This window comes from Trichechus manatus, unplaced genomic scaffold, assembly GCF_000243295.1.
Source record: "Trichechus manatus latirostris isolate Lorelei unplaced genomic scaffold, TriManLat1.0 scaffold00031, whole genome shotgun sequence".
NCBI classification, from domain to species: domain Eukaryota; kingdom Metazoa; phylum Chordata; class Mammalia; order Sirenia; family Trichechidae; genus Trichechus; species Trichechus manatus.
In genome coordinates this window covers 22,255,479-22,275,364 of record NW_004443967.1, presented here as the reverse complement: position 1 = coordinate 22,275,364, position 19,886 = coordinate 22,255,479, and the positions used below count along the sequence as shown (strand labels likewise).

General features: G+C 52.1%; 2 protein-coding genes across 2 annotated transcripts in view; one reads left to right on the top strand and one right to left on the bottom strand.

Moving 5' to 3' along the window:
- Positions 1–469: 469 nt before the first annotated feature.
- On the bottom strand, positions 470–2,779 carry PRAP1 (proline rich acidic protein 1). The gene is made up of 5 exons (XM_012555147.1): positions 2,688–2,779; positions 2,456–2,522; positions 1,261–1,313; positions 803–915; positions 470–684 (listed from the first exon to the last, which is right to left on the bottom strand). The coding sequence occupies exons 1-5, from the start codon at positions 2,777–2,779 to the stop codon at positions 470–472; spliced, it is 540 nt and encodes a 179-aa protein (XP_012410601.1).
- Positions 2,780–18,511: 15,732 nt separating this feature from the next.
- Positions 18,512–19,886, top strand: part of CALY (calcyon neuron specific vesicular protein) — a 2,407-nt gene continuing 1,032 nt past the window's right edge. The window contains exons 1-2 of the mRNA XM_004374997.1: positions 18,512–18,646; positions 18,990–19,227. Coding sequence (XP_004375054.1) covers positions 18,512–18,646; positions 18,990–19,227 — 373 coding nt within the window. The remainder of the gene's footprint in view (positions 18,647–18,989; positions 19,228–19,886) is intronic.

Here is a 19,886-nt window from a genome sequence, read left to right as displayed (position 1 = left end):
TGGCTCGTCCTCCCTCTCTCAGGTCCTTTCCTTTCTCTAACCCTGCTGTGGGGAGCCCAGCACAGGTTTCTGTTTCTTTGCTGAGACTGGTCCCCAGTGGCCATCCTCTTGTCCCCAGACACTGACCGCTGCCCCGCAAGGCTCACACCCCTTGCCCCATCCCAGACTGTAAGGGGGAGGGCCTGGAGGGATTAGCCCCTTCCTGGAGCTGGGGCAGCTTGGTGGGGAGCTGAGGGCTGGCTGGGCCTTTCCAGCCCTACAGGGAGCTCTCAGTGTGCCAGTGTGAGGGCAGACACCGCTAGAAGGATGCGGCTCTGTGCACCACCATTCCCGACAGCACCAGGCCCGGGGACTGTCCAAGAAAATCCTGCAGCCTTCCTGCCTCCTGCTTTCAGGTGTTTATTTTTCTTGCAGGGGGCTGGGGAGGTGTGGGCGGTCCCTCCAAGGGAGAAGTGGGTGGGGAGGGAGGTCAGGGCCCTGCAGGGTGGTAGATGTGGTCACGGTCCTCCTCTGGCCCCAGGAGCACCTGGAGAGACGGCAGTGCCTGCGCCCAGGGCCCCTCCACACCCTGGTCCTCCTCGGGTGGGGGGTGGTAGAGGCTGTCTAGGTCCTCCTCAGGCCCCAGGAGCATCTGGAGAGACGGCAGTGCCTGCGGCCAAGGCCCGTCCACCCAGGGCTTGGCACCTACGGACAGACAGAGGGAGGCGTGGCCTCAGTTTCCATCCCACCCCCCACCCCCCCCACCGAGGTGTCATCCATCCCCTTTCCCTCTGTCTCCACCCTGGCGGCCCCCCAGCCCCACCTGGAGGTTTCTCCTCAACATTGGTGGTGGCAGCGTGTGGCTTCAGCGGGGAGGGGAGCCCGGAGAGCAAGCTGTCCTTCTCTGGAGGCTGCACTGCTCTGGCCCCCCAGGCCCTGGGAACACAGTGGGGATTAGGTGCTGAGGGCGAGGCACTGCCCCCACATGTGGCGAGAGCTCTGGCCACCCTCTGACTATGAGAGAGGTCAGGTCCCGCAGGGAGAGGGACAGCAGGTGTGGAGCCAGAGTCACAGCTCAGATGCAGAGGATGAATCCTCAGTGCTCACTGCTGGGCCCGAGGCTGCCTGCTCCCGAGGCTTTGGACATTTCTAAAGGGGACATGCCGCTTCCCATCATCCAGGGCACCCAGGTCTCAGGAAGGACCCCAAGGGCAAATCTACGGGCAGGGGGCTAGGCTGCTGGAGCCAGCAGGGTGGGGGAGTTTACAGAAGAGCTCTTACTCCTTTGTGTCCTGCTCAGAGAGCCACTTCTCGCCTTTGAACTTGACAGAGACCTGGGTGGGGCGGGGGTGGGGGTATGGTAAGTCACGGGTAGGGGCTCTGCACAGTGCGTCAGAGGGCTAAGGTTGGGGAAGTCCTGGGGAGAGGGGCCCCAAAGCCCACCTGGCTCAGAGCAGGACTCGTGCTCAGCACAGCCCTGGGGGTCTGCAGGAGGGTCCAAGGGGGAGTAGAACCTCCCTAGGTGGTCAGGGATTGTGGGGTGGAGGGAGGACCACCAGCCTGTTCCTATTTGGCTGACGCCAGGAAAGTGACCTGGCAGCTCCTCCGGTTCTCCACCCGCCCCCTCCTTGGACCATTCGGGAGCCCGAGCTGGCCTTGCTCCATTCTGACATAGTCCTGCTGGGGCCACTGGAGGTCCCTGCTCCTCCTCCCTCCCTCCACTGCCCCCCTTGAGATGGTCCAGACACTCAAGGACCTGGTGTCCCCTCCCCATGGTTCCCTGGTCCCAGCTTGTGGTTTCTGAGAGCGCAGCTGTCCAAGTCAGGCGGAATGCCACATCGAGGGCTGAGTGAGATCGGACAGTAGCTACCTTGGGCTCCCAGGACCTGTCCCCTCCTGAAACCTGACCGCAGGACAGCTGGACCTGCCTGAGCCCCAAAGCCACCTTCTCTCCCTTCTAAAAAGCTTCCCAAACAACCAGCAGTACTGTGGGCCACAGGAGAAACCCCCCCCGAGCAAGGGCCCAGAGGCAGGGTTCCACCTGCTTCACCTCCTCCTGGCTGGGGACTGGGGGTGGGGGCGGGGCAGTGGAGTGGCTGGGGAGGGGTGCACATGGCAGAACCCCAGAAGGTCTGATGGAGACCACCGGCCTACCGTGTCTCTGGACAGGAAGGGCTGGGCCTCTCCCTTCACCTGTCATCCCAGGCCCAGGGCTGAGTGGCCAACGCAAGGACAAGACACGTCCCCACGCCTAGTCTCGGCCCAGAGAGTGCACCTGTCCAGCCCCTCAGGGGGTGGGGGCAGGTGACCTGGGCTTCTTTGTCCAAGAGATCCAGAAGAGGGCGTCTCCTCAGTCCCCAGACGGGTCACCCTCTCTCTCCAGGCCAGCTTGGGGTTAGGGCAGGTAGGCCCTGTCTTTACCAAGCCTGTGGTCAGGCAGAGGGTGAAGGGGGTACAGGGCAGGGACCCCACATACCTGGGGCACCAGGGCTGGGCCTGCTTCCTGCAGCATCACAGCCACCAGGCTGGTGACTAGGACAAGCCTAGGGACAAGAGAAGAGCGTGGGAGGGGACAGCAAGGGAGCTGGGCCAGTCGCAAGACAGCAGCCGCTGGTACTTTTATTGGAGTTCCCCCACTTGGCAGACAAGGAGACAAGGTGCAGAGCGGTGGAGACTGCTGGCCGACGCTTTGCCCACTCTGCGGCTACCCAGGCAAACACCTCCTCGGCTGGCAAGCCACAGTTGGGGTCAGGCTGGGGACTCCAGAGGCCGACCAGCCCGTGCCTCTGTGGCCGGCCATGCCCGCCTTGCAGATTGTAGAGAGACGTGGCTCCTGGCGTCCTGTGCTCACAGCGGCCGTGGCCGCACTGCTGGAGACAAGGACACGGCTGCTTGTGATGCAGACTCAGACCCAGGCACTGAGCGCTGTGTGCCTACAGCGCCCTGAGGACTTCCAGGCTGGGCACCAGGCTCTGTCCCCAGAGTCCCAGAGCAGCTACTGGAGGGTGGGGAGGGCGTGGTTGGTGGGTGAGCATCTGTGACAATGGTGGGCTGGCTGCAGGGAGGGGAGGCAGGCAGGCGCAGGGCCTGGAGCGCAGGCTGGGCGTCTTGTTGTAGAGTGTGGAGGCTCAGGAGGACGGCGGTAGTGGAGGACAGACTCAAGGCAGAGGAAGTGCAGGCTGGGGAGGCTAAGGACCCGCCTGAGCAGGGCTAAGGACAGGCCTGAAGAACGGTGGTGAGAGGGTAGGAGAGGTGGGGAAGAGGTCTTGGCTGCCGAGGACAGTCAACAGTGCACACACAGGGTTGAAGGTCACCGACGGGTGGCCACTCACCCAGGCAGCAAGGACAAAGCCTTTTGGGGTGATGGTGTGTCAGACGGGGGACTCAGGCCTGTTAGAAGCCTAAGCTGTACGTTTTCCCTTCCTCACTACCAGACTGGTGATCCCCATGAGCCCTGTGAACCCCCGGTGGACACCAGTGAACTTCCAGTAAGCTTCCGCTCTGTGTTTGCGGCTCCATCTGGGACTGGGTTCCGGCTCTGCGTGGAAAGGGGTCCTCAGCCCTCCATGCTCATGTCCACTTCCCCAGCCAGGCTCCCCACAAACAGGCCACGCAGGCCCTTTCCACTGGGCGTGGGAAGATAGGGGGCTCCCTACATCACACCCTGACAGAGATTACAACGCCACAGAGACCTTCGCCCTTTCCTGGATGACTCAGTGGTTGGGGACATGGTTCCCATGCACACCTGGAGGTCAAAGGACAGGGCGGCCACCTGCCCTAGCCCAGGTCTGGATTCCAGCTCTGCTACCTCCCCTCGGGACCAGACCCGCCCAGACCCGCCCATACAGGCAGTCCTTCAACTGTAGTCTCAGGCCCGGGGCTGAATGTGGACAGTTGCTGCATGTCTTGGCTGCACCCCCACCCCCTGCCCAGGCAGCTCTGGGAAAGCCCCCCCAAGACAAACAGCCTAGTCCCCACTCTGCAGTACACGGTGCACAGAAGTCCAGAAGGGTCCCCAAGGCTCTACGCCACCCAGAGGCCCACCCCCTGACATGGTGGGCATGGCCCTTGGTCCAAGCTGAGGCCCCAGGGAGAACCCCAGGAAAGGAGGGGCAGCAGGCTCTGGCTTAGAGGAGTGGTCCCCTCACAGGAGGAGGAGGAGGGCCTCTGACCCCAGAGCCCCGCAGGAGCCTAAGCCTCAAACCCCAGCTCTCAGGGTGATGTGCCCCAACCCCCACCAGCCTCCACCTACCTCTTATCTTTCTGATCCTCTCCCCCAGACCACTTCTTTGGGTCAGTCACAGACCTCCTCTTTTGAGCCTGGTGCCTCCCACTTCCTGCTCCCAGGGTCTCCAGGACACAAACACACATGGGGACCACCTCACACATGGGGACCACCTAGGGGGCCTCAGAGCTGGAGCACTGGTTGCCCACCCCAGCAAAATGGCTGTCAGATGGTGACTCAGGAGGGAGAGATCTGCTCCATGCCCTGTAGGACACAAGAGGAGCTGGGCATTCTTGGGAACCATAGCCAAAAACACTGACCCCACTGTCCCTGGATAGGAAGCCTCTCCCTTCCTCCTCCTGATGCCCCATGGGAACCAGGCCCCGGTTCTGGGGACAGAGGCACCCCAGAGGCTGAGCCCAAGGCAGTGACCAGTTTTGTGGAGGGGGTAGGGAATTAGGGCTGAGGCACTGGGCACTACCTCCTCATGTCTGAAGTCCTCTTCTCAGAGTAGAGGGTGCTCTGCTAGGGCTGTGGTCACCAATGCGGGTATCCAGGCCTCTGGCCCTGAGCCTCCCCGCCCAGGCTGCTCTAATTTTATTGCCCCACTTGGGTGTGTCTGGGCCAGAGATCAGGGACCAGAGATCCCACACTGCACTGCTAAGGTGACTGGGTCCGCCTCCACTCCACTCCACTCCAGCCTGGGCCCCAAGTCAAGAGACCCACGGCTCCACCAGCCTCGCTACAGGGACCCACTCCAACATCTGACATACCTCCCACCCACTAGTCATCAACCACACATGTGTCACACCCATGTCCCTCCCAATGACTTGCCCTGACATCCACCTGCTCTACCAACCCACCACCCACTCACCACCAGAGCTGACTCCCTCTCTACCTTTCCCCATTCCCCCCTCACCGGGATCCTCACCTCCCACCAAAGGCCACCAGCACCACTGTCCTCTCCCAGCTTCTGCACCGTCTCCTGTCTGTCTCCTGCCCTCCTCTCAGCCACACAGGCCAGCAGTGTCCTGCATGATGCAGACCCCTTGGCTTACTGACTGGGTGAGTGAGGTACCGGCTTTGGGTCTCCAGAAGGTATCAGACCCCAAACTGGGCTGGCAGTGGTGGGGCCCACCACAGCTCCACAGACACAGCACTGGAGCAGGTAGGCTGCTTGCCTGGAGTGTGAATGGCAGGGAGCTGCTGGCAGCCTGGGGACCGTCCCAGCATGCCTTCCCCTCTAGCCCCTTTCTTCGGCCTTCCTGGGGCACAGTCCTCAGCTGGCAGCTGCTGACATGGAGCTCCACACACCAGAAGAGCAGCTGGTCCTGCTGCCAGTGCCTTGGGGGAGACAAAGGCCCAGAACAAATATTTGAAGATCGTGGCCCAAAACTTTCAAAACTTTATGAAAAGCATGAATCCACAGATCCAGGAAGTTCATGCACATCATGTAGGACCAACACAAAGATATATCGTGGTCAAACTGTTGACACTCAAAGACAAAGAGAATATCTTGAAAGTGGGAAAATAGAAACTACTCATCACGTAAGGAGTGCAGAGTACAATGAACAGCTGACTTCTCATCGGAAACCATGGAGGCCAGAAGACAATATTTAAAGAAAGGTTAATACTAACTCATCACAACCTACAGAAGAGGTGAGAACATTCCTTCTATGAGACCAGTGTCACCCTGGTATTACCCAAAGACATCACAAGAAAATGAAACTACAGACCAGCATCTCTTATGAACACAGATGCAAAAATATTTAATAAAATACTAGTGAAATAAATCCAGTAATATATAAAAAGGAATTTATCTCAGGAATGCAAAGTTGGCTTAACATTAAAAAATCAATTAGTGCAATTAATATACTATATTAATAAATGAAGGACAAAAAGCACATGATAATTTTAATAGATACAGAAAAGGCATTTGACAAAATCAACACCCATTTGTAATAAAAACTCTCAAAAAACTAGAAATAAAAAGGAATCTCCTAAACCTGAGAAAAGACATCTATGAAAAACCTACGGCTAACATCATACTTAGTGATAAAAGGCGGAAAGCCCTCTCCCTAAGACTGGGAGCAAGCCTAGGATGTCCGCTCTCACCACTTCTATTCAGTATTGCACTGGAGGTTCTAGCCAGTGCAATGAGGCAAAAAGAGAAATAAATGATGCTTGCTTTGGAAAGGAAAGTGTTAAACAGTCTTTACTTGGAGATGACACGATCCTGTATTTAGAAAATTCTAAGGAACCCACCACAAAACTACTAGAACTTAATAAATGAATTTAACAATATCTCAGGACTCAAGATCAATATACAAAAACCAATTGTGTTCCTATTGTTCAATGAACAATTTGAAATAAATTTAAGAAAACAGTTTCATAATAACATCAAAAAATACTTAGGAATAAATTTAACAAAAGAAATACAAGACTCGTACACTGAAAACTATAAAACATTGCTGCGAAAATGTTTAAAAAGTTTAAATAAATGGAAAGATATTCCATGTTCGTGGATTTGAAGGTTCAGTGTTGTTAAGATGGCAATTCTCCCCAAATAGAAAGATTCAGTGCAATCACTATTAAATTTCCAGTAAGATTTTTTTGTAGCAATTGACAAGCTGATCCTACAACTTACCTGGAAATGTAAAGGACCCAGAATAGCCAAAACAATTTTTTAAAGAATGCAAAGTTGGAGGATTTGCACTACCTGATTTCAGAACTTGCTATAAAGCCACAATAATCAAGACTGGCATAAGAATTAACATACACTCAATAAAACCAAATTGAGAGTCCAGAAGTAAACCTACACATACATGGACAAAAGAAGTCAAGATAATTTGTTGGGGAAAGGTTGGTGTTTTCAACAAATGTTGCTGAGACAACTGGATATTCATATGCAAAAAAAAACAAAAATAGAAACTTAGACCTTTAACTTACATCATATACAAAAGTGGATATAGACCTAAACATAAGAGAATTATAGAACTTCTGAAAGAAAATCTTCTTGACTTTGGGTTAAGCAAATAGTTCTTAGATCCATAAAAGAAAAAAGTGGATAAATTAGACTTGATAAACATTAAAAACTCTTGCACTTGGAAAGACACCATCAGGAAAGTGAAAAGACAAGCCACAAACTGGGAGAAACAGTTGCAAATCATATTATCTAAGACAGGATTTCTACTCAGAGTGTACCAAGAACTCTTACAATTCAGTGACAAGAAGACAAACAACACAATTCAAAATAGTGAACACATTTAAACAGGCATTTTAGGAAAGAAGATATACAAATTGCTAATACACATGCGAAAAGATGTTTAACATCACTAGTCATTATTGTTGTTGTTAGGTTTTGTTAAGTCGGATCCGACTCATAGTGACCTTATGTATGACACAATGAGACATTGCCTGGTCCTGTGCCATCCTCACCATCATTGTTATGTTTGAGCCCATTGTTGGAGCCACCGTGTTCAGCCGTCTCATTGAGTTGCTGTTGTTAGGTGCCATTGAGTCGATTCTGACTCATAGTGACCCTATTTACAATAGAACAAAGCACTGCCCGGTCCTGTGCCATCCTCGTAGTCATAGCTGTGTTTGAGCCCATTGTTGTAGTCCCTGTGTCAGTCCATCTTGTTGAGGGCTTCCTCTCTTTTGCTGATCCTCTACCAAGGGTGATGTCCTTCTCCAGGAACTGGTCCCTCCTGACAACATGTCCAAAGTATGTGAGACAAAGTCTCGCCATCCTCACTTCTAAGGAGCATTCTGGCTGTACTTCCTCTAAGACAGATTGTTCCTTCTTCTGACAGTCCATGGTATATTCAATATTTTTCATCAACACCATAATTCAAATGCATCAATTTTTCTTCAGTCTTCGTTATTCATTGTCCAGCTTTCACATGGAATATGAGGTGATTGAAAATACCACAAGCTGGGTCAGGTGCACCTTAGCCCTCAAAGTGACATCTTTACTTTTGACACTTTAAAGAGGTCTTTTGCAGCAGATTTGTCCAATGCAATACGTTGTTTCTTTCTTTTTCTTTTTACATTTTAAAAGTATTTATTTATTAATTCACTTAAAATTAACAATAATAAGCCCATTATATGTTAACATATTTTAATGGCAATAGCTATGTTTTCCAAAAAGAAAAAAAGTAGTGAGAAGATTCACATTGTTTTACATTTTTGTAATCTTTCTAATGTCTGGCTTAATAGAAGACAGCTGGATTCTCATATTTGCTTTTGCATTCAATTTGTTGCAATATATGTTATTTTGGTAGAAGTATATGAAGAAAATTCAGTCCGTCGTTTGATTTCTTGACTGCTGCTTCCATGGGTGTTGATTGTGGATCCAAGTAAAATGAAATCCTTGACAACTTCCATCTTTTCTCCGTTTATCATGATGTTGCTTATTGGTCCAGTTGTTCTCTTTATGTTAAGGTGTAATCCATACTGACGGCTATAATCTTTGATCTTCATCAGTAAGTGCTTCAAGTCCACTTCGATTTCAGCAAGCAAGGTTGCATCATCTGCATATCACAGGTTCTTAATGAGTCTTCCTCCAATTCTGATGCCACATTCTTCTTCTTATAGTCCAGCTTCTCCAATTATTTGCTCAGCACACAGATCAAATAAGTATGGTGAAAAAATACAAAACTGACACACATCTTTCCTGATTTTAAACCATGCAGCATCCCCTTGTTCTGTGTGAACGACTGCTTCTTCGTCTATGTACAGGTTCTGCATGAGCACATTTAAGTGTCCTGGAATTCCCATTCTTCCCAATATTATATCCATAATTTGTTATGATACACATAGTCAAATGCCTTTACATAGTCAATAAAACACAGGTAAGCAGCTTTCTGGTATTCTCTGCTTTCAGCCAAGATCCATCTGACATCAGCAATGATATCCCTTGTCCCACATCCTCTTCTAGATCTGGCTTGAATTCCTGGCAGTTCTCTGTCAATGTACTGCTGCAACCACTTTTGAAGTATCTTCAGCAAAATGTTACTTTTGTGTGATATTAATGATATTGTTTGATAATTTCTGCATTCTGTTGGACTGCCTTTCTTTGGAATGGGCACAAATATGGATCTCTTCCAATTGGTTGGTCAGGAGGCTATCTTCCAAATTTCTTGGCATAGACAAGCGAGTACCTCCAGTGCTGCATCTGTTTGTTGAAACAGCTCAACTGGTATTCCATCAATTCCTGGAGCCTTGTTTTTTGAAATGCCTTCAGTACAGCTTGGACTTCTTCCTTCAATACCATTAGTTCTTGATCATTAACGGTCTCCCTCTTTCCCACTGGTTCTCTGCTTTACCAAGCATGATGTCCTTCTCCAGCGATTGGTCTCTCCCGAGGAAGTGTCTAAAGTGTGATGATTCATGTTCTATGTCAACTTGGCTAGGTCATGATTCTCAGTGGTTTAACACTGAGACATTGGACTGACTACTCTTTCATAATAAAATAGAATGTAATCACATCCATGACGTGATCTGATGTAATCAGCCAATCAGTTGAAAGGGGTGTTTCCTTTAGATGTGGCCTGCCTCCAATTTATAAATGGATATTCCAGTACGGCTCCCTCTCTCTCTCTCTTAACCATGCACTCTTGTCTCCTGACTTCCTGTTCTTGGAAAGTAAGCCTGCCACCTGACCTACAGATTTTCAGTTCAACAGTCCCTGCAACTCCATGAGTCAGCAGAGGCCACCAGCCTACCTCCTGGGCTGCAGATTTTGAGTTCATCAGCCCCTGCCACTACATGAGCCAACAGAAGCCTTCAGCCTGCCTCCTGACCCACAGATTTAGGACTTGCCAGTCTCCACAATTTTGTGAGCCATTTTCTTGAAGTAAATCTCTCTATATATATTTACATATACGTTTCACTGATTTTGTTCCTCTAGAGAACCCAAGCTAAGACAGTAAGTGAAGCAAGGTCTCGCCATCCTTACTTCTAAGGAGGATTCTGGCTGTACTTCTTCCAAGACAGATTTGTTTGTTCTTCCGGATATCCATGGTATATTCAATACTCTTCGCCAACACCACAATGTGTCTTCAGTCTTTCTTTTTCATTGTCCAGCCTTCACATGTTATTATGGATTGAACTGTGTCCCCCAAAAAATGTGTCAACTTGGCTAGTCCATGATTCCCAGTATTGTGTGATTGTCCACCATTTTGTCATCTGATGTGATTTTCCTTTGTGTTGTAAATCCTACCTCTATGATGTTAATGAGGCAGGACTCAATCTACAAGATTAAGTTGTGTTTTAAGTCAATCTCTTTTGAGATATAAAAGAGAGAAGAGAGCAGAGGGACATGGGGACCTCATTACCACCAAGCAAGAAGAGCCAGGAATGTGCATTCTTTGGACCTGGGGTTCCTGAGCTGAGAAGCTCCTAGGCCAGCGGAAGATTGAAGACAAGGACCTTCCCCAAGAGCCAACAGAGACAGAAAGCTTTCCCCTGGACCTGGCACCCTGAATTCGGACTTCTAGCCTCCTAGACTGTGAGAGAATAAATTGCTCTTTGTTAAAGCAGTCCACTTGTGGTATCTCTGTTATAGCAGCTCTAGATAACTAAGACACATGCATACGAGGTGATCGAAAATATCATGGCTTGAGTCAGGCACACCTTAGTTATCAAAGTGAAAAGCACAATGAGATACCACTACACATCACTAGGATGGTTGTAATCCCAAAGACAATAACAAACAAGTGTTGAGGATGTAGATAAACTGGAACCTTCATACATTGCTGGTGGGAATGTAAAATGGTGCAGCCACTTTGGAAAACAACAATAACAACAAAAAAATAAAATAACAAAACCCAGAGAGGGGAGCACTGAGGGGCGCTGATCCCCCCAGAGCTCTCAGTGAGGGCTTCCGCCCCTCCCCCTGCTCTAAGTGGACAGGGGAAGGACAGGGTAGAGAAGGGGCTCCATTATGCCTATTCCCTGTGACTCTTCCTGTTCTAGGCGGGGGTAGGGAGCGGCAGTCTGACTTTGGGTCAGGGGTGCTGCTTTACCAAGATGGCAGGAGAGTGGGTCAAGATCTCCTTCCATCTTTCCATCTCCCCCCACTCCCCTAAACACGTACACACTCACGTGTTCACACACTCTTCACACTCACCCACACCCACACGTGATCATTTATGCTCACACTCACACACTCATACACATCCACACATTTACACACTCATTCTCACACTAACTCATACTCACACATTTATTCATTCGCACACTCACACACTCACGTGCACTCACACACACTCACTCTCACACATACATGCATTCACGTGCTCTCTCACACTAATGCTCACACATGCCTATCACGCTCACATGCTCACACATACACTCGGTCTTACATATTCTCGCACAGTCTCTCATGCATACGATCACATACCCTCTCACACTAATGCTCACACATGCACACACTGAAGTCTGCACCTGCTGCATGAGTCGTGAGGAACTTAGACTTCAGTCGGCACTTTTTTATCCCTGCACAACCTGTAAACAGTTGTGGCCCCAGGTGAGAGGGAGGTGAACAGAGAAGAGCAAGAGACTTGGGGCAGTAGGGGAAGGAGGCCCAGGCAGTGTCCCTGAGCCTGCCGCTGACCCCCCCGAGCACAAGGGCTGCTCTGGGGCCCTGGTGCTGGGCTGTGAGTTGAAGCCCCCCCATCAGTGGGGCTGGGCTGCCTGCAGCAGATGCCTGACCTCCGGGCAGGGGAGCGCCCTGCTCAGTCCCCGAGGAGCACAGACTTGAGTCCAATGGGACAGTGCAGAGTGCAGTGAGGGAGGAGGGGGCGAGTGTGCCTATGAGGCCCAGGAGGGGGTTTGTGTAGCGCATGTTAAGTGTGTCCAGGGTGTTCGGCTATATGGGAGTGTATGAGGTGTAGTGCACACTCATGCATCTGTGAAGTGTTTATTAAAGTGTGGTGGCAGTGGATGAGGCGGGGGTGCGAGATCACAAATGTGGGCAGAGGACATGAGCGTGTGAGTAGATGTCAGGAGGCATGTGTGTGTGAGGTGTGTACGTGGTGCGAGACCTGATGTGGGAGGGGGCGTGTGTGAGTGTGTGAGTGAGGGGGTGTGTGTTTGGGTGGGTGGGTGTGTGTGAGAGAAAGGGAGTGGGTGTCAGTGAGGGGTGTGTGTGTGTGTGTGTGGTGAGAATATGAGGATGTGTGTATGTGAGCGTGTGTGTGAGAGAGGGGTGTGTATGACGTGTGAGAGCGATGTGTATGTGAGGATATGTGTGTGCAGGTGTGTGTGAGAGAGAGAAGGAGTGTGTGTGTGAGGTGCAAGTGCGTGAAGTGTGCGGTGGGGTCCAGGGAAGGAGATCTGATACGGGACGGAGCACAAGTTTGGTTGTGCGTGAGAATGTGAGGACGTATGAGGATATGTGCGTGAGAGAGAGGTATGTGCAGTGTGTGAATGTGTGTGTGAAGGTGTGTGAGAGGGGCCAGGGCACCAGGTCTGATGTGGGGGTGACCAGGACAAGCAGAGCATCTGGAAGCTTCGGTCCTCCCACCCCCAGATCGCTCCGCGTCTCCGCGGCAACCACAGCCTCGGTCTCAGCGCTCAGCCCCTCCCGGCCCCGCCCGCTGCGAAGCGTCTGGAACCTCATTCTCCATCCTCGTCCTCCGGCGACCGCATCCTGCAGCTGCCTCCCGTTGGAACCGCCTGTGAGAGATCTCCACACTTCTCTTTGTGGCCTGGGGGGTAGGGGGCAGGAGCTGAGTGTGTGCACGCGTGTGCGAGGCGCCTGTGCACGCAGGTGGGGGTGGTGGGGGCTGCCACTGACCGGATGGCTGCCTGCGTGGCCAGGCCAGGTGTGGGCCACTGCCCTTGGGGTTTCTTGGGCTGACCGAGGCCGGGCCGGATGCTGAGCAACAGGAGTTGGGGACGGGTCCTCAGGTCTGGAGGGGTCGGGGAGGTCCCACCGGGCGAGGAGCAGGGAAGGTAAGGGCAGCTGGTAGGTAGCCAGCCTGGCACAGACGTGCTGCCTGGAACCCCTCCAGAGCAGAGGCGGGGTGGGGGTAGGGTTGGCTGAACATCAGCCGCTGCATCCCCTCACCCCGTGGTGACTGCAGGTCCCCTACACCCCAGAGCCGGCTCCACCCCTGCGGATCTGAGAAAGCCAGTGGGAGCCAGGCATCCCTAGGTGGGAGGTGCGGCCCCGGGTGCATTTCAACTCTGTCTGCTGGGTGGGTGGGGCGTGGGGGGGGTCTGCGTGGCCGGCGGGGAATGGCAATAACAGGGTGGGGCTTTTCTCTAGAGCTACCACAGCCTCTGTTCAGCTCCAGGACCCCAAGGGGCTGGGTACGTGGGAGCGGGAGGAGCCCTCCCCCAGCCTCAGCGCGTGGCCCGGCTGCCCTGGAACCATGAGCCAGGCCCACGACTGTAGTGGGGGTCGCGTGGCCGGGCCGGCGGGCTGTGGCAGGGCCAGGCTCACAGGCCTGGTAGAAGGTGGGGGCTGTTCCGTGGTTTTCAGGGGAGTCCGCAGACGCTCACGTCCGCGATCACAAGCACCCCGACCGTCGCACACACCCGCGCGACAGCGCACACCTCGCTGCCCGTGGTGACGCAGCGTCCCAGGGCGCTGTGTGTGACAGGTCTGCAACGGGACTCGCCTGTCTCTAGCCAAGCTTCTGCAGGCTTTCAGCTAGGGTCCACCCGCGTCAGTCTGTCCGTCTGTCCTTCTGCACAACCTCCGGGAGCATCCTGTGCCCGCTCCTCCGGTGCTGGGGCCTTGGAGTCAGGAGACCGGCAGGAACCCAGGAACCCACACCATTACAGCGCAGCGTGGAGGGAGGGGGCAGCAGGAGGTGCAGGACGACCCTCCAACTCCACGAAGGCCTGTGTGGTGCGAATGAGCGAGGCCGAAAGGAAGGGGGCAGGGTCCCTGCATACAGCCCAGGCCCCCCCGACTCTGCCTGGGGCGCGGGGGTGAGGAGGCGGGAACCAGACGCCGAGAGCCGACCCCCTCCTCGCCCCCATGGTTCTTTTTCTGCGTGAAGATGCGTCTTCTTGGTCCCCGCTCCGTTGTCATGGAAACCCGCAGTGACATCAAACGGCCTTCGCTCGGAGTTGAGAAGTGGGAATTTCCGTTTGGTTGGAGCGAGACCCTGCCCCGCGCCCTCTAATGGCTCGACCACCGCAGGGTGGGGCGGGTCTGCGGGGTCTGCGAGATCGACCCCGCCCCCCGCCCTCACCTCCGCTCTCCCGCTTTCTCGTGAGCGCAGGGAGCCGCGGGGCTGGCTGGGCCGTGGTGGCGTCCACTCCGCCCCGCGTTCTGCCGGTCTGACCGCGCTGGTGCCATTGCGGCGCGAATCCGGGGTGAAGCTCCTCCACCGCTTTGCTGCCTCGCCCGCCCCACCCCGCAGCGCGCCAAGCTCGGGCCTCGCTGCCCACCCGCCGCGTCCCTCCCCTAGCGTTTGACTCGGTACGGTCTCCACCTCAGCCCCTTCCTCTTCCTGCTCTGTTCTCTTCCTTCTCTTCCTAGCACTTGGTCACCTGAGGTCCTTCATAGTTATTCAGTGATTCTTACAGTCTGTATCTCCCTCCATGGCGGCGGGAGGGGGGGGGGGCGGGGTCTGGGCAGGCGGTTGGCGTTGCCTGCTTTCCTGCGTCCCTTGTGCGGAGCCAGCCCGTGCCCGCGGCGTGGCCAGAGTCCTTGGTGAATGAATGAATTAATGCATCCCGTGGGGGCAGGTGCGCTGTGCCAGCGTCTCCTCCAAGCAGAGTCCTGGACAGGCTCGAGCCCCCACCTCAGGAAGAGCGCTTGGAACGGTGTCTTCTACGCTCGCCAACCAGGCCTAGGGGCACTGACTATCCATGAACGGAGGGCTCTGGACCTGGATGGGAGATGGGGGGTGGGGGTGTCTTTTTCTTGATGTTTTTTGTTTGTTTTCAACCTTTTTCGTTGTGAAATATAGGGAATATGCAGAAAAGTGCATAAAATAAGCTTGCGCCTAATGAGTTGTCATTAAGTGACTCCAAGCATCCACCCCGGCCCAGAAGCCCCACCTGGCCCATCTGCTCCCCTAAACACTGTAGTTAGTGTTTGGCTGTCCCTGAACGTTCTTTTGAGCCTGGCTCCTTTTGCTCCGCATTACTTGGGGAGATTCAGCCCCTCCGCGTTACTTGGGGAGATTCAGCCCCTCCGTGTTACTTGGGGAGATTCAGGTCCTCTAGCTCGTAGCTGTCGTTTGTCTACTTTCATGCTGTGGAGCACTCAATTGTAGAAATACACTCAATTTATTTATGTGTTCTACTCTTGATCAATAGATGGGGGTTTCCAGTTCCTATTGGGAATAATGCTACTATACACATATGAACCCCGCCACCCAATTCCTGTTCGGTCTACGCCCAGGAGTGGAATTGCTGTTCGCACTTTCAGCATTAGTAAGAAATGCTTCCCGAAGCCACTTACCAAAGTGGAGTGTGGAGCCACACCTCACCAAGTGGGGTTCCTGTTGTTCCAGCGTCTCAGGTTCTTGTAGGGATGCAACGGTGCCTCTCACGGAGGTTCCATGTGCCTTCCTAGATGACTAGGAAGAGTGAGCACCTTAGCAGTAGTCATTGGCCATTTGAGAGCCTCTTTTACCCAGTTTTCTAGTGGGTGTCTTTTTCTTTACCAGTTTGAGGAGTTCTTTACACATTTTGGCTGTAATCCTTTTGTCAGTTTTGAGTTGCAAATATCTTCTCCCAGTCTTGTTTTTCGTTTCTTTTAATGCTATGTTTGGATGAGCAGAAGGTCTTATTTTGATGTGGTCATTTTGTCAGTATGACTAGTGTTTATTTGTCATGTTGATGAAATCTTCCCCTCCCTTAGGTCAGGGAAATATCTTCCTGTATTATCTTTGAGATGCTTTGTTTTGCTTTTCCTATTTAGGTTTACAGTCCACCTGGAGTTAACTCTTGTGTGTGGTGTGAGGTAGGGTTTGTGGTGTGAGGTAGGGATTGGTTCACTGTTTCCCATGAGGACGTCATTTATTGAAAGGATGAGCATGTCTCCCCTGCTCTGCAGCAGCGTCTCTGTTGTCAGTCCAGGGCGCTGTCTGCAGGTGTGTTACGGGGGTGTCTCTGCCTGTGATACATCAATGTCACACTGTTTAAGTTCTGCAGCTGTGTAACAACCTGGACCTCTGGCAGAGTGAGTCCTCCTTGTTCTCCTTCAGCATGTCTTGGCTATTCTTGTCCTTTGCAGTCCATATGAATTTACAATGTTTTTCAAGTCCACACACACAAAAAATCTTGTTGGGATTTTGATGGGGATTTATTGACTCTATAGCTACATTTTTTTTTTTTGTGGGGGGGAATCCTGTTGGAATGTTGATTGGGATTTATTGACTCTATAGCTACATTTTTTGGGGGGGAAATGACGTGTTTAAACGAGAGCCTGCCGAAATCCATGACCCATTTATTTGGGGGATTTAGGTCTTCTTTGATCTTGATCAACAATGTCTCATAGTTTTCTACATGGAGGTCCTACTCATAGCTTATCAGACTTCCTCCTTAGCATTTGATATTTCTAATATTAGCTTACTGGAATCTTTTAAAAATTTATTTTCTAACTTTTTTTGTGGTGGATATACCTATATAGAAGTACAATGGGTTTATGAATACCTAAAATCCAGCAACTTTGCTAAACTCACTTTTCAGATCTATTAATTTATCTGTAGATTCTTTTGGATTTTTTGCACATAAAGGCATTTCATCTGTGAGTAATGAGTTTTACATAATCTTGTCCAGTCTATATAGCTCTTATTTCTTTTTATTGCCCAATAGCATTGGCTAAGACCTCTGGTACCATGATTTGTAGAACTTGTAGTAAAGGGTATTTTTGTCCCCTTCCTGATCTCAAAGGCAAATCTATCACCATGTACACTCAGTAAGGTTTGCTGCAGGATTTTTTTTATGGATAACCCTTATCAGATTAAGGAAGTTTTCTTGTGCCACTAGTGTACTAATAGAAGTTTTAAATGGTAAATGAATGTCGAATCCTATCAAATACTTTTTCAGCTTCTGCTGAAGTTGAACAGATGCCTTCTGTTAACACGGTGAAGTACACTGACTACTTTTCAAACATTAAACCAAATTTCATTTCCAGAATACCCTCAACTGGTCATCATGCATTACCTTTTTGCATATTGCTGAATTCCATTTGGGATCTTTCCGTTGATGTTTGTGGGTGGAACTGGCCTGTGATATCCTCTCTCGTAATGTTCTCTCCTGATTTTGAGACTGTGATTATGTTGGCTCCATACAGTGCATTGGGGAGTGTTCCCTCGTTCTCTTCTCTGGGAGGGTTTTGCATGATATTTCATGTTTTTCTTCCTTAAATAGTTGGTAGAATTCAGTGGTGAAGCCATGTGGGCCTGGAGTTTGTGGGAAGGTTTTTAGTCACAGATTCAATTTCTTGGTGGACATAGAACTTTTCTTTTTTTGGTTGATTGAGTATATTTCACTTTTCTACATTTTCCGTCCATCAGCTTGGGAGTTATTTCCTCAGTTACCTTTTTTTGTGGTCGACCTAAAGGTCAGATCACACACCCTCGACTTATCCAGGGTTAGGCAGGTCCTTTGCCCTCCTTCCATGCGTGCGGGGCTCTTAGCTCCATCTTCTCCTCCCGCCCACCCGACTCCTGTCGCGTCAGTGTCCTGATGACCCACTGTGCATCATCCACGCTGTATTCTGCTCCCTGGCATTTGGATTCACACACAGGCATGCCTTTCTGTAGCACCTCATCTCCAGTAGCATTGTCAGATCAGACACAGCACACCCAGCTGCATGCAAATTTTAGATCGACAATGCGTTGTATTTTAGCATAAGTATGTCCCATATTGCATATTACATGGGATGTGCTTATACTAAAAAAAAAATCTGTTGTTGATCTGAAATTCAAATTTAACTGGGTGTCCTGTATTTTTATTTGCTAAATCTAGCACTCCTCATTTCCAGGCTTCTATTTGAGAAGACTTTCCTTGGGGGCTGGTCTGCCAGGGAAGATTCTCCTGGTGTTTGTTTGTCTGGCAGTCACTGGTCAGAGGTGCCTCCCTTACTGCAGTGGGGTCCAGAGGGTGGGAGGGGTGTGTGCAGGAAGGTGGCAGAAGCCTTTGGCTGGACTCGCTGGGGACGGCAGGCAGCCTGAGCACCCCGGCCCCTGGCTCTGGAGGGAGGAGCATGGGACCAGCCCAGGACACCTGTTGGTCTGAGCCAGGTGGAGGGCCCGGAGCTGTTGGCCTATGGGCAGTGGCCTTGTCTCTGTCTTTGCTCCAGGCTGAGGACGACCGTCCACCATGGTGAAGCTGGGCTGTAGCTTCTCTGGGAAGCCAGACAAAGACCCTGGGGAAGAGGATGGGGCTGCCACAGACAGTGTCCCTCTGATCAGCCCCCTGGATGTCAGCCAGCTCCAACCACCCTTCCCAGACCAGGTGAGAGGCCTGGGCCAGTGAGGTGCGGGGTCCCCTTGGTTCCCCTGGGAACAGAGGGGTGTTGGTGAGGTTCATTAGATGTGCCTCCTCTGAGGTGTAGTAGGACAAGTGGGGAAGGGCCAGGGCTGGGCTGAAATCCCAGTAGGCCCATGTGGCCACGAGCACCCTGTCTCCACATCTGTAGATGGGAAAACGGGCGCAGGGCAAGTGTGAGGGTTCCTGGAACAGCCAGCAGAGGGCGCCCAGCAGCAGGCATGCGTCCTCTGACGGTGAGGGCAGGCAGGCAGCAGTCACATCACAGCCACCACTAGCCCTCGCAGCCTCTGGCTCCCTCTTTCCCCAGGTGGTCATCAAGACGCAGATGGAATACCAGCTGTCCTCCCCAGAGCAGCCCAAGAAGTTCCCCGACCTGGAGGCCCAGAAGCTGGCCTGCAGCCACCCAGAGGAGGGGCGCAAGGTGACCACACGCTCTCACCCACTGCCACTGCTGTGGCCGTGGGAGGCAGCGAGAGGAGAGAGGACCCGGACCCGGAGGTCATGGGTGCCCGGGGGCCAGGCCAGGCTGGAAAGCAGAGTCCACGGTCAGTCACCTCGGTAGCTGGCCAGTGGGTGGGCCTGGGCGGCCCTGGTCCGCTCCCAGCACAGCGTGTCATTTGCCCTTCTGCCCATGGGGATATGTCCTTCCCTAAGTGACTCAAAGGAGGTTTTCTATATACAATACGATGTTAACTTTTTCTGCTGCGTTTTTGGCAAATGTTTCCCCATCTTCTTCTTATCTCTTAGTTGTATTAACAACGGCTTCACTCATTTTCTGTGTCCTTTTTCTAGGCCTTCCATTTTTAAGTAGTAAAATCTTCCCCTTCTTTCTTTGAATTCCATCATTTCTAAGATAGGAATTCTTTCCCCACAGAGTCCTGGCAAGCCCAAGGTGCTGCTTGCTAGAGTTCATCTGTGGATATGAAGCCATCTCCATTATCTGGGGCTTCCTCTGGGGCTGGCTGGAGGGGTGGATGGAACCGCCAGCTCAGGGCTTGCTGGTTTGCAGTGCCCGGCCTAACAACATCTGCTTGGCAGGTTGTCTGGGGTCCTCTGTGTGGCTGAGGTCCAGCCCTGGACGCCTGACTCTGCTGCCCAAGCCAGCATCTGGGGGGGTCAGAGATTTGTGCGAGACTGGGTGGGGTGCCCAGCCCCGGCCCCTGAGGGGCTTCGTCCAGGAAGTCTGGCCCCTCATTACAGCGCC

Coding starts and splice junctions, on each gene's coding strand:
- PRAP1 (XM_012555147.1), bottom strand. CDS start 2,779: ATGGCCGGCCACAGAGGCACGGGCTGGTCGGCCTCTGGAGTCCCCAGC. Junction 2,523..2,687: donor CCGAGGAGGTGTTTGCCTGG/GTAGCCGCAGAG, acceptor TCTTGTCCCTAG/GCTTGTCCTAGTCACCAGCC. Junction 916..1,260: donor TCTGAGCAGGACACAAAGGA/GTAAGAGCTCTT, acceptor CTGTGTTCCCAG/GGCCTGGGGGGCCAGAGCAG.